The sequence below is a fragment of the Plectrocnemia conspersa genome, unplaced genomic scaffold, assembly GCF_051122295.1.
Source record: "Plectrocnemia conspersa isolate PC_06_02 unplaced genomic scaffold, ASM5112229v1 ptg000014l, whole genome shotgun sequence".
NCBI classification, from domain to species: Eukaryota; Metazoa; Arthropoda; class Insecta; order Trichoptera; family Polycentropodidae; genus Plectrocnemia; species Plectrocnemia conspersa.
In genome coordinates, this window is record NW_028277178.1 from 14,867,162 (window position 1) to 14,888,754 (window position 21,593).

At 29.9% G+C, this 21,593-nt stretch overlaps 1 protein-coding gene across 8 annotated transcripts in view; it reads left to right on the plus strand.

The window, feature by feature from the left end:
• The window catches only part of Ih (hyperpolarization activated cyclic nucleotide gated potassium channel Ih), a 92,360-nt gene that overhangs the window by 52,613 nt on the left and 18,154 nt on the right, over positions 1-21,593 (plus strand). For all 8 annotated transcript variants that reach the window (XM_088203287.1, XM_088203292.1, XM_088203290.1 and 5 more), the window contains exon 2: positions 21,400-21,563. In XM_088203287.1, the coding sequence (XP_088059413.1) occupies positions 21,400-21,563 (164 nt within the window). The remainder of the gene's footprint in view (positions 1-21,399; positions 21,564-21,593) is intronic.

The following is a 21,593-nucleotide window of genomic DNA, read 5'->3' on the forward strand; positions in this document are numbered from 1 at the left end:
TCGTTTACCACTTTTATGCGATGAAGCACATAAAGTGAATTAAGTGGTTTTCTTGTTCTAGAATTGGCACCGAAATAACATTTTTTGATTTTGATTTAATTCCTGATGTGGCAATTTAGACTACTTATGTAGCTCATATTTATGACCTATTAAATAAAAGTATCTTATATGAAATCCCAAGTCTCCACATTATTTAGAAATAATGCATGCCAAACCTTAATCAAAATATTTTCAAAAATCTGTGTAAATGACATATTCCTGTTTGCCTATATCGTGATTTTACATCACAAAACTGTAAAAATAAGCAGATTCGTTGCTACTGGTCTCGATACATTAAAAAACAATGCTGTTGAATATTCAAGTTGTGGGGGGTTTCAACCACCTGAACAATATATAATGATTTAGTTTTGAACAAACAAAAATAGAAAATATATTCACATTGTATGAGAGCGATCTCATGCTTAAACAATTGCAGTAAAATACTACCATTCTAATAGCACATTCATGCCAAACAATACATTTTACCCTGCGCATATTACTATTATTATTCTACCCCATGGTTACCGATCACCGTAGGGGCCATCTGAATAATTTCTCTTCAAAGGCGTAAACACATGTCATGGATGTGTCCAAAAAGCGATGCAATTGGCACGTACATTATAAAATATGTGATACTTGATCATTTTTTTATTCATTTTATTTTGCCGAATCAAAATACTACATCTACACGATAGACATCTGTGGATCATTTAGAGAATATCACAATAACACACCACTATATATCTCAGCTGCTTTACTAAAATCACAGCCGACAATAATACAACTCGACACGCCAGCGAAAACTCTTCCACTTCCAAGTTCTGTCATTTTAACTTTACCGCCTGATGGCAGCATCTACATTTTATTTAAAATTTCATAAAAAAATGTTATCAACTTTTCCGGCATCTATTTGGCTGCAAATTCACAGCCCAAAAAAATACAACAAATGTATGCTTAAGACCAATATTTATAAGTATGACTTATAATTTCAAATAATTTGGCTGATGCTAATAATTTTCTTTCAACGATTTATCTTCCTTATTATTTATCAATATTTATTTTCAATGAAAGGTTAAAAAATAATAACGTATTGCGATAGGATCATGCAGATTTTTTGCCTTCATTTTCCCAAAACCATCCTGAGGGCAAAAATTGTAAACATATCAATCGAAAGACATATAAAGACCGTTTGGATTCAATTTGCAAATACATTCGCTACCCTTATAGTCGAATTTGTTTCAATTAATTTTATCAAATTTTTGCTTTGTGGTTCAAGTTTGAGAATCGTTCACAATGTTTAACCCAATGTCATATAAATATTTTCTATAAGCGTCTTATCATTTAAGCATTTAAAGCAGAAATGTGTTAAACTAAATGATGATTCATGATCTACTGAAAACATTCATCCAAATCGAAAGCATCAACTTTTGTTCTCTGATAAAAAAGCGACATTATCCTCATTTTCGAGTAAAATCAGACCTATCACGTTTCTAGCCCAAAACCTATACCTATTTTATTATAATTTTTTTCATTTAAAATTATATATTTTATAATGATTTAAATAATTTATTAAGCTGCCATTTAAAGTTCAATGTTACAATCTGTTTAATTTTAATTTTCAGCGTATTTCTGATGCTGGCTTTGAACCAAATTAGCCATTTTCGCAAGCCTTTGCGAGCGGAAATCATTTTACGCTTAACGGGAAGGAAGCAAAGATAGTTACACCGCCATTTTGACACTCGATAAATATTAATGTCAATATTAATCGATGCGATTTATAAATATATGAATAATTTAATTGGTTCAACGTAAAATCTACATATTTTTATAATTTTTGATTCGATTGTATAAAATATATAAAGTAAAAATGTTCAAAGTTATATTCGCTGAATAAAATCTATAAAACATCGTAAGGCTTTTATATCTGAAATAATATCACCTTATAGAGCACGGTGTTCGCACACTTTACGCCGCCTAGAAATTTAATGATCCATGTTTAATAGGAATTAGCTCATATTCGTTCATGCATCTCGCCCTTTCATCCAAGCTCAAAGCTTTAACCGTGTGTGGAACTTTCGCGAAGATCGTAAATCTATAAATGGCTACAAATTGAGCACATTGCATTTCATTTTATATGAAATATAAAGTCCAATGTTTGTGTTTGAATCTCTAGCGTTTCCAAATTTTCATCGATTATGAATTGAGGTCGTGAAAACTATAATACATCCCTACGATTGACTATTTGGCATTGAAACGAATACCAAAAGCAAACCGGTAGGATAATAGTGGCAGATATCCGAGAATTATTAATGCACTTGAAACGTGAATGCAGTCATACATAAAACTGCATCAGGAAAAAGCATTGTGATATTTTTAAAACTCTTGAATGAAAATCGGAATTGAATGTACTGTTAAAAATACACGCTACTTCGGTTATAGTATCATTTTAGTTTTAGAATCATAGCTAAATTAAATATCAAACGCCTAACTATATGCGCCGTTTCCAATGAAAACACTTCAGCATTTCATTCATAATCGTAAACTCGAATATTTACAATATTGACGTGGGGTTTTATATTTAAACGTAAATTGATCGGTGCAAATAAAATTTTATTATGGTAGCATTTGGATCGTGTCCAGCAACTTTGCATATGCCAATATGATTGATGGCCAATCCTTATTTTGGACACAATATTTCAATGCTGAGCATCTATCAAATCTTTTTCGGATTTACGTTGATGGAAATATTCGTTCATAAGATATAAATAAATAATTACAACTTGGAAGTCAACAATGAATTACAGTTCTGATTTGTTTACTATATACATATATACGCAATAAGTTTATATATAGATCTATAAAAAATAGTCCTTTATTTGAACCTTACTAAGAAAAATAATGGCTATCTTACGCAGAAAGACCAACCCCTAAATCCTGATTGGACCCTAAAAATATAATTATTTGTGCATGCATGGTGGTATTCTGAAGCAAAAATTTATTTTAAAGTATTAAAGCAATGTGAAACAATGCCGGTAGAAATATAAGTAAACTTTTAACTCGATTGGGTATTGCATTGAGTGAAATGAGAGCATCTCTAGTAGATAGACAAAAAAATATTCTCCAACTTATTTCAGCCTCCATATTCACCGGACTTGACCCCTTCGACTTATTTATCTATGAAATATTTTTTAAAGGAAAATATTAAATTATCTGAAAAAAGTTATGTTATATTGTTTTAATTCTAAACCATAAAATTAATACAATAATGGTAGTAGTATTTTATTAGAAAGGTGTAAATTACAACATATAGAATACGATGGAAATTACAATATATAAAAAAAAATTAAAATTCTGAAAAATACGAGCTTTTGGGTACCCTTAATATATAATAATACGATTTTTATTGCACTTAAATTAAAACTGATATGTTTTTACTGAAATAAATTTTGAGTTTACAATTCGCGTAAATTCAGTTTCATGCTCTGACCTAAATTTCGTTATTTATCATCCATAAATATGTTAATGACCAATCATATCCAGAGGGTCATTTACCATGTACATAATGGGGTCTCATTATAATATTGATTATACATTTGTGACTAACATTATTTTATTAATCAAATTCTATATTATTTATTTTTTTGGAATATAAGCTTTATTTTATTTAAAACTATTACAACGTTGTATCTAAATTAATGTATATTTATTCATTTAATGGTTAAAAAATATATTTACCTACTAAATCTTATTTTTATAGTAGTGTTCCTTTCGAAAATCATATAGTTATCAACTTCTTTATGAGCAAAAGCTTATAATAAATTTCCATACACTAGATAGATTTTTAGAAACAATTTACTTTTCTATGACAAAGTACTACCTTTTTTTTAATGATGAGTGCTACATGTGTTTTGCCATTTTCGTGGTGGTAAAACTGTTTATTAAAGGTGGTCATTTTTTACCAGTTCTTAGTTTAAATGATCAAATTGCTAACTGTTAGATTTTTTAAATTCGTAAGGGATTTATACATAAACTTGGGATCATAATCCTTACTTACTCAAACATCAAGTATGGAAAGTTCTGTATTAAAATAAGTATTTTTACACTTGTTTAAGAATATCAGGCCGTGAGATACATGTAATATTTTTATTGCTCCAATACTATTTCATACAATTCCAACTTCTAACCGTACGTAATGCAACACCATAAATATACGATACTTGAACTACCAGGCATAACTCTCCGACGGAAAGCTCCGGGGATGAGGCGTCGGAAAATCTTTTATTTCTGTATGTAAAACGCGCATATATCTCATGCAATATTTATGTTTACCCGAATAGCCTGCCCGCTGGATTCGAACCGATCCTCTCCATATGCCCTCGGATTAATTCACCGGTCTGGATTAATCGAAGCCAATTATGAGCTCTTGTCGCTCAAGATGTATCACTAGAGATAATTGATTGTCGCGTCCCTCGCCGCTAATTAAATCATTGAATGCACTATCGTGTGTGCACTCGGATGGCGGTAATCCAATATCCCAATGTCACTTTGATGATGTTGCCCATCTTGAATGGGTTGGATTTTTGTTATGCGAGAAGTCGTAAAGCCGCGTTCTGAATACATTGTTGATGTATGTATTATACTAAAGGCTATATAAGAGTGTTATGGCTGACAATTTTGTTAGAATAGAAGAGATTTTCGCTTGGTCGCGGTTATCCGCAGTTTGGTGCGCTATTTTCTACTACGCTTTTCTTTTTGGTCTGCTGCGTCACAAAGACCGCAGTTGTTTGAGCTATACGTGTATGTATTATATTTATAGTTTATGATGTGATATAGAGCTTATATTTAAAACATAATACCAGATAATTTCTAGTAAATTCCACTGTCTCAATTCCGGTAATTGATCGCTTTCATGAGAAAAATATCTACAAATATATTCTTTTAATACATATGGGGCTCAATTTCTATGCAAACATATTTAGAAATGCACACAAATGTTTATTGAAGTATCATATTAAGGTTAGATTAGAACTGTTTATATTTGACCATACAAAAAACTTTTTAAAACTATAAAATAACATACATACTCTTCTTACTATTCATGTTTTATATACATATAGTATATTTTTATACCGCAGCATTATTTAAATTGTGTTTATGATGCTTTCCATTCCATCCACGTTTTAGCTTCTAAGTTTGTTTATGTCGATTTTTTCATCCCATAGTAAACCTTCCCTCTCTCAACACACTGAATATTCACGAGTATTTGCATAAAGTGCACAATGGTTAGGTACCAGACCAGGTGGATGCACATACAGGTAGACCGCAGTGCAGTTGCAAGACGAGACGATTGACTAATGCGCCTCGTCCCTAAGGAGTATCTGGATAGCTACTCAAACGACGTTAATAAACGGCGTTACGTCTTGCGCCAAGTTTCAACACCTGACTTAGATTTTAACATGCCTAAAATTATAAACGGTTACCGTTCCATCATTCTAGATAAATAATTTTATTATACTATCACTAAAATAATATTTTCTATAACAGGACCAAGCGATTCTTATCTTATATAACCGGTGCCCCACTAAAAAAGGTTATTGTTCATTTTGAAAGTGTTTACAGGGTCCTGTGGGAAATTCGTGGATATTTTCCGTAACACCTTATACATATTTACAGCGCCTACACGTTTACTTTCCGTTCCAATTCTTGCTCAGACCTATCCCATTTTTATATGGGGTCGTGGTGCTCTAATCGATTTTTTCACGTTTCGCAAGCTATTAATTTCAATGCCGGGTTCTTATCCGAAATCATTGACTAGTTGCTCCTTTGTTGTGTAATATTTATTGCTGTTTCTATGTATGTTCACGAATTATACTCCCAATGGTGCTTTCTATACATGTTTGCGCCCTTTTTTGGAATAAATTCTCATGTCGAACATATGTATAAGCTGGAGAGATTTATCATGCAAATCAATATATTTTTTTGTTGAAGCGCGTTGTAAAATATCATTGTTTATACTAATAAGCAAAATCAATCCAAATGTTTAATTTATTTTGTTCTGTTTAACAGTTTTTCGGTATTCAAATCTTCGGATCAATACAACTTTCGAAGTGATTAGTTTTAACGTTATATATCTTATTATTTAAATACAGGATTAAATCCTATGAGGGCCCAGTATAAAACTTAATACTGATAATATAAGACCATTTTTTAAATCGACATTAAGATACTCTTTGTAAGTTTATGTTATAGAAACTTAAGATATTTAAATTATGTTATAGAGACTTAAATAAATCTGATAGTGCTTTATCAGAAGAATATGGAGGGTGAGCAACAGTTTGCCATCCGACAGCATTAATTTTTTTTCGCGTGATTCTTGCAATATGAGCCAGACGCGTCGCCTTGTTCTCGTCGCTTAGTTTGTGTGGAACCCATACACCTTCCCAATATTTTTTAAACTTCTTTAAATACTAGACCATTAATATATACTGTCAATCAACATCTCTGTATTAGCTTCAATTTCTTCAGATATGCAGTCATCGTCGATGGTTTTTGGTGTATTCAATCCAAACAAAAATTTACAGATTTTTTTTCTCTTGAACGTCAAATAAATTCTTTTTGGGATGCCTTAATATTTTTTTATCTTTATTTGGTTAAAGCTTAAAAATGTATTACATTACTTTTCGCACTGCTATAAATAATTAAATTGCTATTATTTTTCAATACCCTTATTTATATGAAAGTGGTCATAAAGCAATTGTAAAACTATAGTTCTAAACATATAAGATAATTTTCCTTCTATAGGCATAAAACAATTTTAATACACTTTCTTGTTTACAAAAGCAATTGTATCAGAAGTCAACACTATATAAAACATATTTACCAAATATGTTATGCAATCAAATTCATACCAAAAACTTTTATTTAAATTAAAAACATTTTTTAAAGCTAATATACCTATGAATTTATTATCATGCATATATCAAAAGGAGGTTCTTCACAAATAATAGGCAAAAACAACCCTACTCAACATCGAAGCAATTTATTTTTTCCAAAGTTTTGCAACTTTTTAATTTTAAATAAAATATTTATTATACATATAAAGAGAGGCAAATTAATGGCGTAATTGTGTCTATATTTTTGATTGCCATGTCTTTAAGACTAAGCATTTAAGATTTAATTTATAGATTTATCTATGCTCTATTTGCTCTTATATAATATAAATCGCTTTATCCAAATCTGAAATCTTGTGCTACGCGGTTAATTAGGCATTTACATTTTTTTTAAATATTTTAAGCGATACAAAATATTTAAATACTGTAAAAAAATTGACAGGTACTTTTATACCTATTTTTTTTTTTTAGATTAAATTAAGACCATCGTGGCCTAACAGGTTACCCAAATGCGCCACAATGGTCTAAAACAAATTATAAATTTATAAAACATAAAAAAACGTATTAATACATAAATATAACAATACTTAAACATAACAAAAAATTATAAAATATCAAAATTAAATGATACAAACTCGATCAGATCCTCGTAGCTAACATTAAATAAGTCAATATGTAATGCCAGCGTGTTAAGGAGCCGGATGGCCACAGCTATAGGCGAGTCGGCAAGTGCGGATGTCCTAGCCCTAACGGTCATCAAAAGAGGTCGCGATCGTGATTCTCGAAAATGTTCCGGAACCCAAAACTGGAATTCCTCGAGAATAGCTGGATTATCGACAGCACCTTTTAGTAATTTGAAAAAATGCTTAGCGACTTATTAGTTTAAAGACAAAAAATATTGTATAGTTTCATAATTTGAAGGGTCTTCTATAAATATTTTATCATATATCTCTTTATGAAAAAATCGTTATAACTAGAATTTCTTGAGAAAAATGTCAAATTGAGAATTTTCATAGAGCCTTTTTAATCAAACATTTTTACAAATATTTTTAAATATTTTACAACCGCTGCATAAAAAGGGTGGGTCCGTTCCAGATGTTTTAAAATAAACTTGCTTTCTAAGAAGCTTTCAATAGACTTCGAAAGTATTTGAATGGCAAATTTTTTTTTAAGATTTTCTCAATTACTCTCATCTTTGCTTTAATAATCTAAAAACTACTTTAATATTCATATAATAAGAAACCGCTCTGCAAGGGAATCGGCAGATTTTAAAAATGTATGTGGACTTTGTTCTGAGCTACGCGATAAAATTTGCCTGCCGGCAGACTTAAATCTCATTTTTTCAATAAAACAAAGATTTTTGTCTTTATCTTTTTTTTAAATATGCAAAATGTAGCAACAGTTGTTATTACCATTTTTTTCTACGACTAAGATATAATGTTATATTATAACCACATTCTATATTTAACATATATTTTTTTATTTACAAAACTTTCTCGAGAATTTTCATTTTTTCTAGAAATGAAAAAACATCGAGAGACCATAAAGCTTAGTTATAACCATTCAAACACGTCCGACAGTAAATATCAACCTCACGCGAAATCCGCGATTTTCGTGAGGTCTGAAATCTCTCATCTCCTTATACCTATATATCCTCATCAGCGTGAGGTCCGATCCCCTACGGACGTTACGCCACATTAATCAACCTGTCTACCTGTTGGCGGAAAGCTCCTTTGCCAAACTAACCCCAACGAATTGACCCTATTACTGACCACGTGTTTTACTCGATTCGGACAACCAAGCCGCTTATAAGAGTCCGTTTTTCCAACGAATAATTCGACGACACACATTTTTCCGGATAAGATTTTTTTATTATATAAAAATAGGTCACTTTTCTTATACGAATGAGTTTGACATATCATTTACTTTATATATATATATATATATATATATATATATATATATATATATATATATATATATATATATATATGCCAATTTATTATATATTCACCATTAATGATAAACATACCTTTTTATGTTATACTAATGCGAATAATATAATTGTATGTTACATATTATAGATACATGTATTTAAATACACAAAGAGTAAAAGACGAGCTTTTAACTTTCAAATACAAACGATCTTATAAAGACAAACCTAAAACAAACTGCTCAAGTTTTATAATGAACTATATAAAACATGAAACTCCTTAATAAGGAGTTTTATTTTAAACTTCAGATCTATATATCTTATATTATAATAAACATACGGATTGTGGTAATTTAATTACCGGATCAATAATACTCGTAATTAAATTATTAAATCATTCAGAAATCGTTTGGCTGTGGTTGATAAAAACTTTGTAATGCCATTTGCTATGTGTATTATAATAATTATTACAATCACCTTCTAAATCTTATCTAAAACAAAAATAATAAATTATGTGAGTTTGAGTAGCCAGTTTCTGAATCTATACTATATGTTTTTCAGCGTTATATATTATAAAAAAATCACATCCTGATAATGCGCAAGTTTTTTCCGAAACAGGAAAGCAAAAGTATAGTATAGAATATATGAAGAAACAGAAATAATATAATAACTTATCATTACATAATAACTCAGATTCACACGTCTCGTTTTATCCCCATAGATTTATCCAAATCCTCAGCAAGCCTTCTCATCCGACAACGTCACGAGGCCCGCGACATTTTCCGAAACACTCGACAAACATTTTGAAGCCTCATCCAAATCCACGATGGCAGCAATTCTCTTTTCAATATTCGCCGATGGGAGCACTCGAAACAAAGTTAAATGGTTGTCTGGGTCACGTTGTTAAATCCTACGGCGGCCGTTTGAGCAGTCGCGTCAAAAAGGATAAAGGCCTTTTAGGAGCTGTTCGACTGTGAAGCTTTTACCATTTTTCCATCGTAACCCACATATAATACTAACACACGCACAAACATCCCTACAATTGAATTCTTTGAACTTTGCGTTCGACCTTTACGCACACAAAGTAAAATTTAACTTTTTCCGTAACTCGTTTGAACCGTTAAATTGCCGATACGTATAAAACAGTTTTATTAAATATTTCTAAGGTGCAGAATTATTTTATGCCATATTTTTATTTTATTAAGTGAAGTAATTATTTTTTAAATCTTTTGCTAAGTTTATTATGATGTAATTACATTGTACCAATAATTTATATGCATAATAAAATTCTTTTGCACAAGATGTTTTGCTGTAGCACTTTTGCTATAGCAGCATATTTAAATACTTTCTAAATATATTTAAAATATTAATTGGTATATATTTAATTAATTTATATTATAAGACATCTCTCATATATCAAATCAAAATTGATTTAAAGAATTTCTCGTACTGCGAAACGCTCAAGTTACTCGCAATTCGAGGTTCCACTGTAAAAAAAATGAAATACCAAAGAACTAAATTTTCCTATACATCTTGAATCTTAGAATTACAATTGTATTCCAAAAGTCACTTAAGACATGCCTAGAGCTAAAAAAATATTTCTTACTACTTACAAAATATATCGCTAAAATGTCACTAAAGCGCTCTAAAGATTTCCTTTGTATATTAAAAGAAGCGCGCGCCACTGTGCATTGTGAAAATTCTCAACGATTGTACACAATGTCAAAACATTCATGGAATGCACATACGAACATGAATATACGATCGTTGTAAAAATGCTTGTATAATTGCACCGAACCAGTTTTATCGACAATGACACTTAATTGTTGTTTAGGTTCAGTGAGCCGACATGCCGCCGATGAATCAATTCTGTACTATTTTTCACTTTTTTCCGCCACTGTGAATGAAACGCTCGTGCTGTGTCACGCTTTGTCTGGACGTATGTACAATTGTACATACAACATCCATACATATACTGAAATTGTTTTTGTTTTAAAATATGACATGCCACGACGACGACTTAATTAGTTTTGTCTGTAGTCGCACGCACCAGAAGGCTTTCCAAAATTACAACCGATAAGCGGATAAGCTGAAATTCGAGTATTTGCGCAAATCCAGCCCATATGCAAAGTTTTCGGACCCCTAATAGGAACCGCGAACTTTGAGGCCGATATCAGGAGATCAAAATGAAGGGGTTAAGTTTCAATCTACGAAGAAGCGCAATCAATCGTTAAACTTTATTTTGCAATCACGATCGATTCCAGGGTTCATTTGAATATATTAATATTAATTAATTAACATGAAAATGTTAATAATCAAAGTAAAACAAACTTATATTATAACAAATATAAAAGTAGATCATTTTAAAACATAAGTCACGAACTTGATTTACATGTTATTCAACAATAAAAATATTATTAAATTGCTGCTTATGCAACTTATAATTAATTTAGCATTTAGAGGTTTGTTTCGATATGAAAAAGTTCCATATACAATATATCAACTTGCAAGTAAAACTTTTCTATACAAGTTCATAAAATGTGTTCGCAAGTTTTTCGATTATACTAACAATAACGTCATCTTTTTAACATCAGATTAATAAAGCTCGTTTATTGCATATTATATTTCTTAAGTTAGTACAAATAAACAAATATGTTTTATTTTTACATTTTTTTAATTGGAACTAACACAAATAATATCCTTAAAAATATTTTTTTATAAAAATATATAGTTTTATTTTACAAAACACTTCGTGTTTTATATTTTAATATTAGCATATGAGTAACATGTATTATATACATTCATATGTACGCGTATGAAATGTTTGTATAAAGACAATTACGACGTATTGGAGAAACTTATCAAGTGATGATGATTTCCAACTGTGAAATAAATCATAATTTCAACGATTTTTTACAGTATTATATGAAGCATAAATTCATTAAGTTCGGCACCTGTGGAAATGCCGATTCGCAATTTTTACTATTATTTAAATCTCGAGATGTTTTCTACGAGCGGTGGTGGAAAAGCTTGCGGAGGTATGATGTCAGTGGACGATCCTCAGAGTTCTGATTGGTGTGGCAGTGAGAGTATATTTTCCAAGCAGTGGGGGAGAATGTGTGAGTTCATATTCGTATGTTGTCCGCGGTGGCCTTTGTTTACTGGTCTCTTCAAGTGGCTGCTGGTGACTGCTTTCTCCTCATCTGAGTCAAAAACATAAGTATCCAGAGCTGCAAAACTTGCTGACTAATCACAATTATGTAGCGATCATCCAGCTAATCGCTGCAGTGGCTTCTTAGAACGGCGAAATACGTATATGCCTTTATAAAGCGACATTCGCTTGATGGGCATTGTCCAAAGTCGTATTATATTGCAATGGGAATCTTGTGGATCTGATGATTTATTATATCCGTGACTGTTTCGCAACAAAGGAATATTCTCTCAATGACGAAGAATGTTTACTGTAGGAACAAAATGATTTTTTCTGGTCGTAACAAGAGCTTGTGTGTGTGGTCCATCCTTATTACGCTATTGTCTTGTTTCCTAGTTGATGGATGATCATTTTGATCACAGTAAATTAACACTAGTTTTGCGAATAAGACCCTTTCAAACGTGGTCATCTGTGTGTGGTCGGTACACACCCTTTAAATATGAAATATTCTTTCGATAATCGGTTGATTATTTCTTTCCAGTTCTTACGATACAGTGAATCAGAGTGCTAAAAGTACAGTAATATCTTATGAAACACTTGAATCCAGATTCATAGTACGAAAAAAACGCCGTGGAAGGCCCCATTGTACAACATTTTTAATTAAAATTAAATTAAAAATATATAGCATATTATTAATTGCATCTAAACATGTCTCATAACTTATTATATCCAATTATTTTTAATATATTACTGTAATCCATTTCTCTTTTGCTCTTAATATAGTCAAACGTCACTGCTTTTATAAATATAGATATTGTAAACAATACGTAAGCAAATCTGGAAATTAATTACATTATTGTTTAGATGCAGTTCATATATTGTGGTATGGAAAAGACACCAAAACCGATATTAAAATAATATATAATTCACATGTATTTTTTAGAAAAATTCGCGCCTCTCCCAGTGCGTACATTTTTTTCAATGATTCGAAAATGAAATAGTATCATAAATATAAATTGGAGTATACTGACACGAGTATGAGTACGTGCAGTTATACGATTTGCTGTACAATATAAACTGCCTCAATTTCCACCAGATGCACGTTAGTGTTGCAAAATAAACATTTCCTCTGAACCGACAGATATGTAAACGCAAATTCCATTGTTAAATTATGTGTCAACTGCAATGTCTATATGGTGATATATAATCCATCATATTAAGTGACAATCACGAACGTGTTTAAAAATAGCTACTGTAATACGCAGATACGAAAAAATCTCATTGGCAAGGTTCGACCAGCATACATATAATACATTCCTCTTTTATATTGCAATGAAATTCTTAAACATCATGAAAAATTGATAGTAGCCAATGCGTCTGTATTTTCGTATACAGTTTTTAATGTAACCCAAGGGAAATGTTTTTTTATGGGGCGGCAATATTTTCATAGCAGTTCTAACTCCACAGGGATTTTTAGTGGATCATAAATGACTTTTTGCGAAATGCGTTGAAATGTTCAAATATACGCTAATGGTCTAATGTGTCCCTTGATTATATAATTTAAAAAAGAGATGCAGAGCCATATGTTTGGCTGGTAATAGCGCAGTGAATAAATGTTTTAGTTAATATTCTAATAATTAGCTTGATTTCTTTAACCCTTCAAGTGCTGAATTAATTTTCATAAAAAGTCACATAATTAGTCAATTATACAGTAAAAAAATAAATGAGCGTAATTTGGATTTTTCCGCACCTAGCACATAAATAGTTAATTGAGTTCGAGTTTTGATCTTTGATTATAAAAATATTCTTATGCAAATACGTACTAATACAAGCTATTAGTTTTGTATAAATTAACTAATATAGTTACATAAAAAAATAATTCTTCAGTACAATTGTACTGAAGAATTATTTTCAATAGGATTTGAGAAACAATCTTTCTGTCTTTCATGTCTGGCACCCAATTTACTTTTTCTCATTATGCTAACAAGAGTTGAAAACCCAGATTCGCAAAGTTAGTTTTAATCGAATTAAAGACCCGCAAAATACATTAAAAACTCATTGTAACATCATTATATATAAAAGCATCATCCATAAAGTATAAATTAAATGTAAAAGATTTCGAATCTACTTGTCATTATTAAATCAGTTTTGGTAATAAATGAAGGCGTCAACTTTTATTTTTATAGTGTTTATTTTTATAAAAATATTTTCGCACACAGGGGTCTAATTGTTATTGTCTGAAGATTAATATTTTTTTATCTAAAAACTGAGCGCATCAATGAATTGTTTAAGTTTCTTTGCTCTATAATATACCAAATTTTTGCAAGATGAACTTAAGTAAATTAAGCCAACAAATTTATTATTATAAATTCGCTTGCTCATATAAAAAGTTTTACCAGTAATGAAAAAACCCATAAAAAATAACCAAAAACCGTTAAATTGTCAATATTCAAACAAAAATGCTTATTTGGACCAAAAATAATTAGAGTAAAAATGATTTTTAAAAAATAAGTCACAGATAGAACTATCGATTGTTGTTTGGGTTGTTTATAATCACTTATTTCTAATTGCCCTGGATAAACATAGGTACAGTGTACTAAAAGTGTACTTATTCATTATGCTTTCCAGGTTACTAAAAATATACTTTTAATCTACTCTGATGCATTATTTGCAGTTTTTAAGAAAAATCTCCTGAAAGATATTTTTTATAGTAGGAAAATTTGCATGGTTGCAATACAAATTTTACTTTAATTTTTTTTATTTGCCGCTTTAAAAGTCTCTTTAGATTCTTCAATTGAAGTAATTGTGAGAATCTATACAAAACTTTGTTGTTTGGCTTAATTTTACTATCAGAATATTTTGCTAACAAAGACCTAGACATTATGAAGTCTGCAAATTACATGGCAAATAACGTCCCTAATTTAGTATTGATTAGCAGTTAAAGCACATAAAATATTATTGAATGTATATGGCATATTCATATAACGTAAGATGTTGCACTTCTTTAGTACTTTTATATAGTTAACGTTTAAATAGCACATTCTTTTTTAAAGTTAGCTACAAGAACTTCGACTAAAACTTAACTGACCAGCTTCAGAACAAAAATAAAAACATTGAATATAGCACAAGCTAGGTTTCAAGATTATTTTGATACCTTATTTTGATGCTCTAAATATAACAGTATTCGCTTGATTTAAATTATTTACTAAATCTTTTAAAATACGATAAAATTCTTTGTCAAAAAGAAACAACTATACCTAATCTTTTTCTCTAAAAAACTTGTACGTATTCATATCGTATCCATCAGCATTAAAAAGGCTTATGCTTATAATGATTTATATTTCGTATCCCGCTTAGCTTCTAATGCTTTGACTATAAGAAAGCACGGTTTTTAATTAAAACTTTTTAACAACGTAACAATCAAAAACAGACATTGGTAAATAATTAAAATTTTATCAAAACGTTTAATGCGTGCTTACACCTAATGTAGCTTTTTACCCCTGTGTAAGTATAGCCTGATTAAAATTTACTTGGATGATATTCGTAACTTTCAGGCTGTTGAATATTTAACAGCATCCTTGATTGATTAGCTCGATATCTCGGACAGGTGCTACGGTAAAATATTACTAATTAATATCAAAGCGATCCTTCGACCCTTTCAAAATATGATCAATTTGTAAAAGCTTTTTGTCAGCCGCCATCGTATAATCTATCATACAGTGTATCCTTTTAATAGAGTATATTTCCTCATTATTTTGATAAATTTGTATTCAAGGGTTTTGTGTTTATATAATATATGTATGTAGGTGAATGTGTATGTTTGTTTGTGATGTACCCTCTCTTCTGTCTCTTATAGCGATCAATATGACCAGGTGAAGGTCCTGCTCTAACAAATCCACAGGTAAACCACTTGTATTTCGGGGTTTCCAAAATTATTTCTCAGAACCTTTGTGTTTTTCTCGTGTACTGGCGTTGTTTTATTTATACGTGTAAGGGCCCAAGATTTTATAGACGTCATATACCTGTATTATATAACTTTATATCATATTAAGTGCGAAACTTATTGTGTTAGGTAAGCAATTAAACGAGCAGCAATTATCGTCAATGGCTAATTGCTAAATTGAGGGTTAATTGACAAGGTTTATTTAACACTGTGTAAAAGCTTTTATTGCCTGTTATATAATGTTAGGATGTAATTATAATTTTGCTATAAGTTTAAGTCATTGAAAATACTTTGAATGAGTATCAAATAAAATTGAAGATGAGCTATATTATATACTTTAAAGATGCTCGTCTTTTTTAGTATATATGACTCATAAATAAACACTAAATTATAAAATGATTTTTATTTTTGTATGATTTTAGAGTAATTAATATTGAATTTAATAAACACATCAAATTTTGATCACATTTGCTATTTTTAATAAAATAGTCGACTAGTAAAACAAACAAGTTAGCTACCGCTGGTGTATATAATATATAAAACATACCAATTCCACTTTAATATTTTAGTACACTAAAAACGTACCCAATTTTCGCTCATTTTCGTATTATTACTTTAAGAATAGAACTTTCCGCTTTTGTATTCAATTGTCGAAGAATCTCTCCTTATAAAGAATTAACATTATCCGCTTACAGACGGTGAGATAAATACAGCTTCATAACGCCTTGAACCACATTAAGTATTAATACTTGAAATGTAAAGTTTATACTCAAAAAATAATTTCGACTCGAGCCGCCTGCAAAACTAAATATAAAATGTAAATATAATTGTCCGTGTATTTATAAATAAAATCGCAAAAAATTTGACGATATAGTCCTTTCTATTTTATTTTATAATTTTAATGACATTATTTTTTGGACCCGCAATATGTATTGCATATTTCTACTTAAACATAATTCAATTCCCAAATTATTAGTTTGCGAATGTTTCAAGAAATAAATAAAAGTTAAGTCAAACACCACGCATCAATCCAGTTTCTTATTAAAAAGGGGAATACATTACTGTTTGCGTTATTTTTATTCATTTTTTATTACAAATCTGACATGATGGCATAATACAGTTAAACAATAATAAAAAAATAAAACATAATTATGGTGCACACCTAGAATAGATGAACACCATACTACATATTTTTTACCAGCTCCTCATAGCCGAAAACATGTTTGTGTTTGACAAGCTCATTGAGGAGCTGGAGCTCGTGCAAGTAGTGTTTACAAGCGCTGACATCTGACCTCGATGGGTAAGAATAAGGGACGCGATCGTGACTCTCCAAGTCACTCGCAACCGAAAGTCGTCGAGTGAACCGATTATTGACACTGCCTCTTAGTTACTTTATAAAGTGTTTCATTAAGTAAATTCTATGCCGAGAATATAATATCACTGTATCTGACAACAAGGAGTTTTTCACTTCAGTTAGACTCCATACAAATGTATTGTAAAATCACATCAATCTTAAATGGCTTTCATTTAATAAACATACACTCGATCAAATTATTACTGATGTTAGAACAAAGCAATGAAGTGTAAAAGTAATGGCTTCATCGTTTTAGGATTCTAGTATAATCCTTTCAATCGATTTTTTGTCTCATAATCAAACCATGACTAAACAATATTATGCTCAATTAAAACATCGTTTGAAGGAAAAAATAAGAAACAACGCAGTAAACTTTTAGCTAATTCACGATAATGAGTATTTTCACAAAGCGTTAGTTGCCAAAATCTTATGACCTATAGCTTCAAAGAAATTTCTCACCCACGCTATAACTCAGATTATGTAAACTTTATTGAATTGTTTAAACGTGTATTTCCTTCACAAGAGACTTTATTTAGAAAAAAAATACAAAAGGATCATATGTACCATTTCTTATTATTAAAACATTTTTAACCCAACTCGTTCAAAAGAAAAAAAATATTTTTGTATGAGTTGCGGTAAAATGACGCTGCATCCATAAAAATGTATTTTTATTGAATTAACATTTTCATTTAACTTTCGAATATTCCGTAAGATAACCGAGTTTTATACATTTGTTCGACGAATCACTCAGCATTACATTTTAAAAGTCTCGGACACATTTAATGCTTGCAACAGTCTAAATCTTGCATTCATATAACATCACCGACTTTATATAGCAGTGCGTTCAGAGTCAAAGCGGTAACAAAAATGCTACAGTATGAAATATTTTCATATATATGAACGTGCTTCTGACTATTAATATCCTCACTGTTATAAATGTTAGAACTTTAAAATATTTTGGACTTTCGCTGTTTGTGAGTGAGCGTCTTTTTTATCGACTATCGTGATGTTATTCGGTTTATTTATAAAAAGATACACTAGTGGCAAATAAATCATTTGATTTTAATTTAAAAGTCATATACTAACAAATGTGTAGATATGTAATACTATAATATAAGTATTATTTACCAAGTCAAAAGCTTAGGTTTCACTTATCAATTACTTATTAGGCTATCAAAAAAGGATGACGCCGATTCCGCCGTACGCTAGTTTTCGGCCGTTAACCTATTATCCTGGCCTTAAGGTCATGCATCCGACTTGGTCTTAACAAACAACTTTGTGGCTACTTAATTAATTATATAAGCTTTGGCTTAAATTTTTTTAATCATTATATAATAAATCCACATGATTGAAATAATGAGATTAAATTTTAACATACTTTATTTACTTTAATTATTTGAACGTGTATTTTATATTCATAAAAAACACGTATGATACATGTAAACCAACGATTGATCAACTAGTATTTATATGTAATAAACACATATAATTTATCTTATATATATAATTATTATATTCATATATAATAATAAAAACAAAAATTTAATTTTTTGAGCCGCCGGTAATGCGTTCTGTTGTTTCGACCAATGAAAAATAAGCATTCAAATATAAAACAAGATGGCCGACGGTACCGTGACAACAGTTTTAAATAATTATTATTTAATAATAAAATTTTGTTACGCGACAATAATTTTCATTAATTCTTCATTTGACTGAATATAAATAATCGGATTGCAAATTAGCTAGGTGTGTTATAACTATAAAAATTAAATATATACATAATGTGTTGAGGATTAGAAGAATACATTGATTAAACTAGATAAACAATCATAAAACAATCTTCGTAATGAAATCTTCAAATTTTGAATTCCCGGCGACAGGCTCCGAGGCCGAAAAGTGAGTTTTTCCTTTTATATTACATAAACATTATCATTGCTTCCGATTTAATGCACATATACGTTAGATTTGACTGAACGTTTAAAACGTATGAAGATTGAGGTTAATGTCGATAAATCGTATATATGCTAATAAAACGTATTTTTTTATCTATTGATATTTGGGGATACTATCTTTAACGACGATCGCGTGACAATGATTGTGATGCAGTCGGTTATTTAGCTGAAGAAGCTTGGTTACAACAAAATAAATTATAACCATCATTGCAGCAAAAAAATCACCTAGATCGTTTTGTTCCGAGAGACGACTCACAATATACATATGTGTAGTTTCTTGGATATTATCTAATAGACGACATTTTACAATGATTATAAATATGTGATTGCATACCTGGAATAATTGATAACCAAAATATCTAAGAGTGGCTTATTTTTTATTTCGATGTGGCAAAATATGTATGTATACGTCATGGTTTTAGTCAATTTTTGTTCTTTACCATCATTCCTTTTTAGGAATAGCCAAATTTAAGATATTCAGTTACATCAAACTTAAGTAATATGTTCTTTATAAAAAGATAATACTTGCTGGCAGTGACTTCAACATGAAAAGATTCACTCTTTGTTTATATATACCAATTCTACGTTGTAGCCATATAGGTCATAAAATTGTTCCATCGTTGCTTCTGAAAAATAATTAAAAACAATAAGACCTTTATCAAGAGTAAACATTGAACACATTATTACTACTAATATAATCCATAAATTAAATTTAAATGACAACCGAAGAACAAAACTGACGGAAGTTACTGTAGAGGATTAAACACGTAGATTAGCATCTCTTCATCTTCTTCAAAATTGTCGCAATATGCCATATATTAATTGTTTGCCATACGTAAATGTTATTAGATCTATCATTGCATTTGAAAATTAACTGTAAACGATACTATATAGTGGGTAAAATGTAACTTTTTGTTTACACTAATAGTTTTTCATTATTACTAGCATTGTAATATGTTTAATTAACTTTGGTATGTATACCTTTAATTGCCAAATCACCGCTGATTATCTTTTAATACTAGATCCTGGAGAGTCAATAGTAATTTTGTTAGAATAACCGTGATATATTATTCATATAACCAAACACTTACTGGCTTACTCATAATTTATAGTTTTGATTATATTGTCTATAAATTCAAATGCTACATCATTTTGATTCATCTTCAATTGACAATAGGTACCGACAGCTAGTTTACTATAATTATAGTATTAATATAATCTTAAATGTGTACTTCTTATAAAAACAGTTATGACGCAAGAAAATCATATTGCTATATTTTATAAAATCATTTTGGTATTATTATACATGTATTGCAGTATAAATTTTAATTCTTTCCATCACGATAGATCAGTGACATAGTCAATAACACTCATTAGTAATAGACTAATACTCGAAAAACATGCGTTCGAATCCCATAATAATCTTTGTGCTTTTCAATTTTTATATTGTCTGCGAGATTAGAATTAGTCATTATTATATAATTATAATTTCAATCGTTCATCACAGATTAGGTTCACCAAGTTTTTCTTAATCTCACGGATGAATATCATGATGATTAATTAAAATCGAACTAGGTTTTACATATCTGGTACTAAAAATTCTCTAATAATGAACTATTTTCAGCTCATGGAGAATGTCTTATATGTATTAAAAAAATAAAGAATAAAAATATCTTGACTGAATAATATTTTAAATAATTTTCTGTTATATTAAGGCATGTAAACTAAATTATTCATAGTAATTAAAATATAAAAGAACTTTAAGAATGGTAAAACATTTATAATTTATTAAAATATATTAGTAGATACATTGTCACAAATTACATGACATTTTGTTTGAAAAACACGTCTAACATGTTTAAAAACTGGCGATTCCCATGCAGAGTGGTTTTTTCTTATCTATTATTAATATATTTTTTAGATTACCAACACATAGAGTAAGGCTTTTTAGAGTAATTTTTTTGCCGTTTAAAATATTTCGACCTCTATTGAAAGCATACATATTTTTTTTACATTTGGTACGGACCCACCCTTTTTTATGCAGTGGTATAACAAAATCAGCTGTTATAAAACAGTAAAAAATGGTAAAAAAATAATGAAATCTTAATTTAATAACATGTTTTTTTTTATTTTTCAGATTTTACTGGGACTTATGCATGTTGCTATTGTTAGTAGCAAATTTAATTATCCTTCCAGTGGCAATATCTTTTTTCAACGACGATCTCAGCACACGGTGGATAGCGTTCAACTGTCTCTCCGATACTATATTTCTAATAGATATTGTTGTTAATTTTAGAACAGGTAAATAACTTTGCCCCATTATAGTTTTAC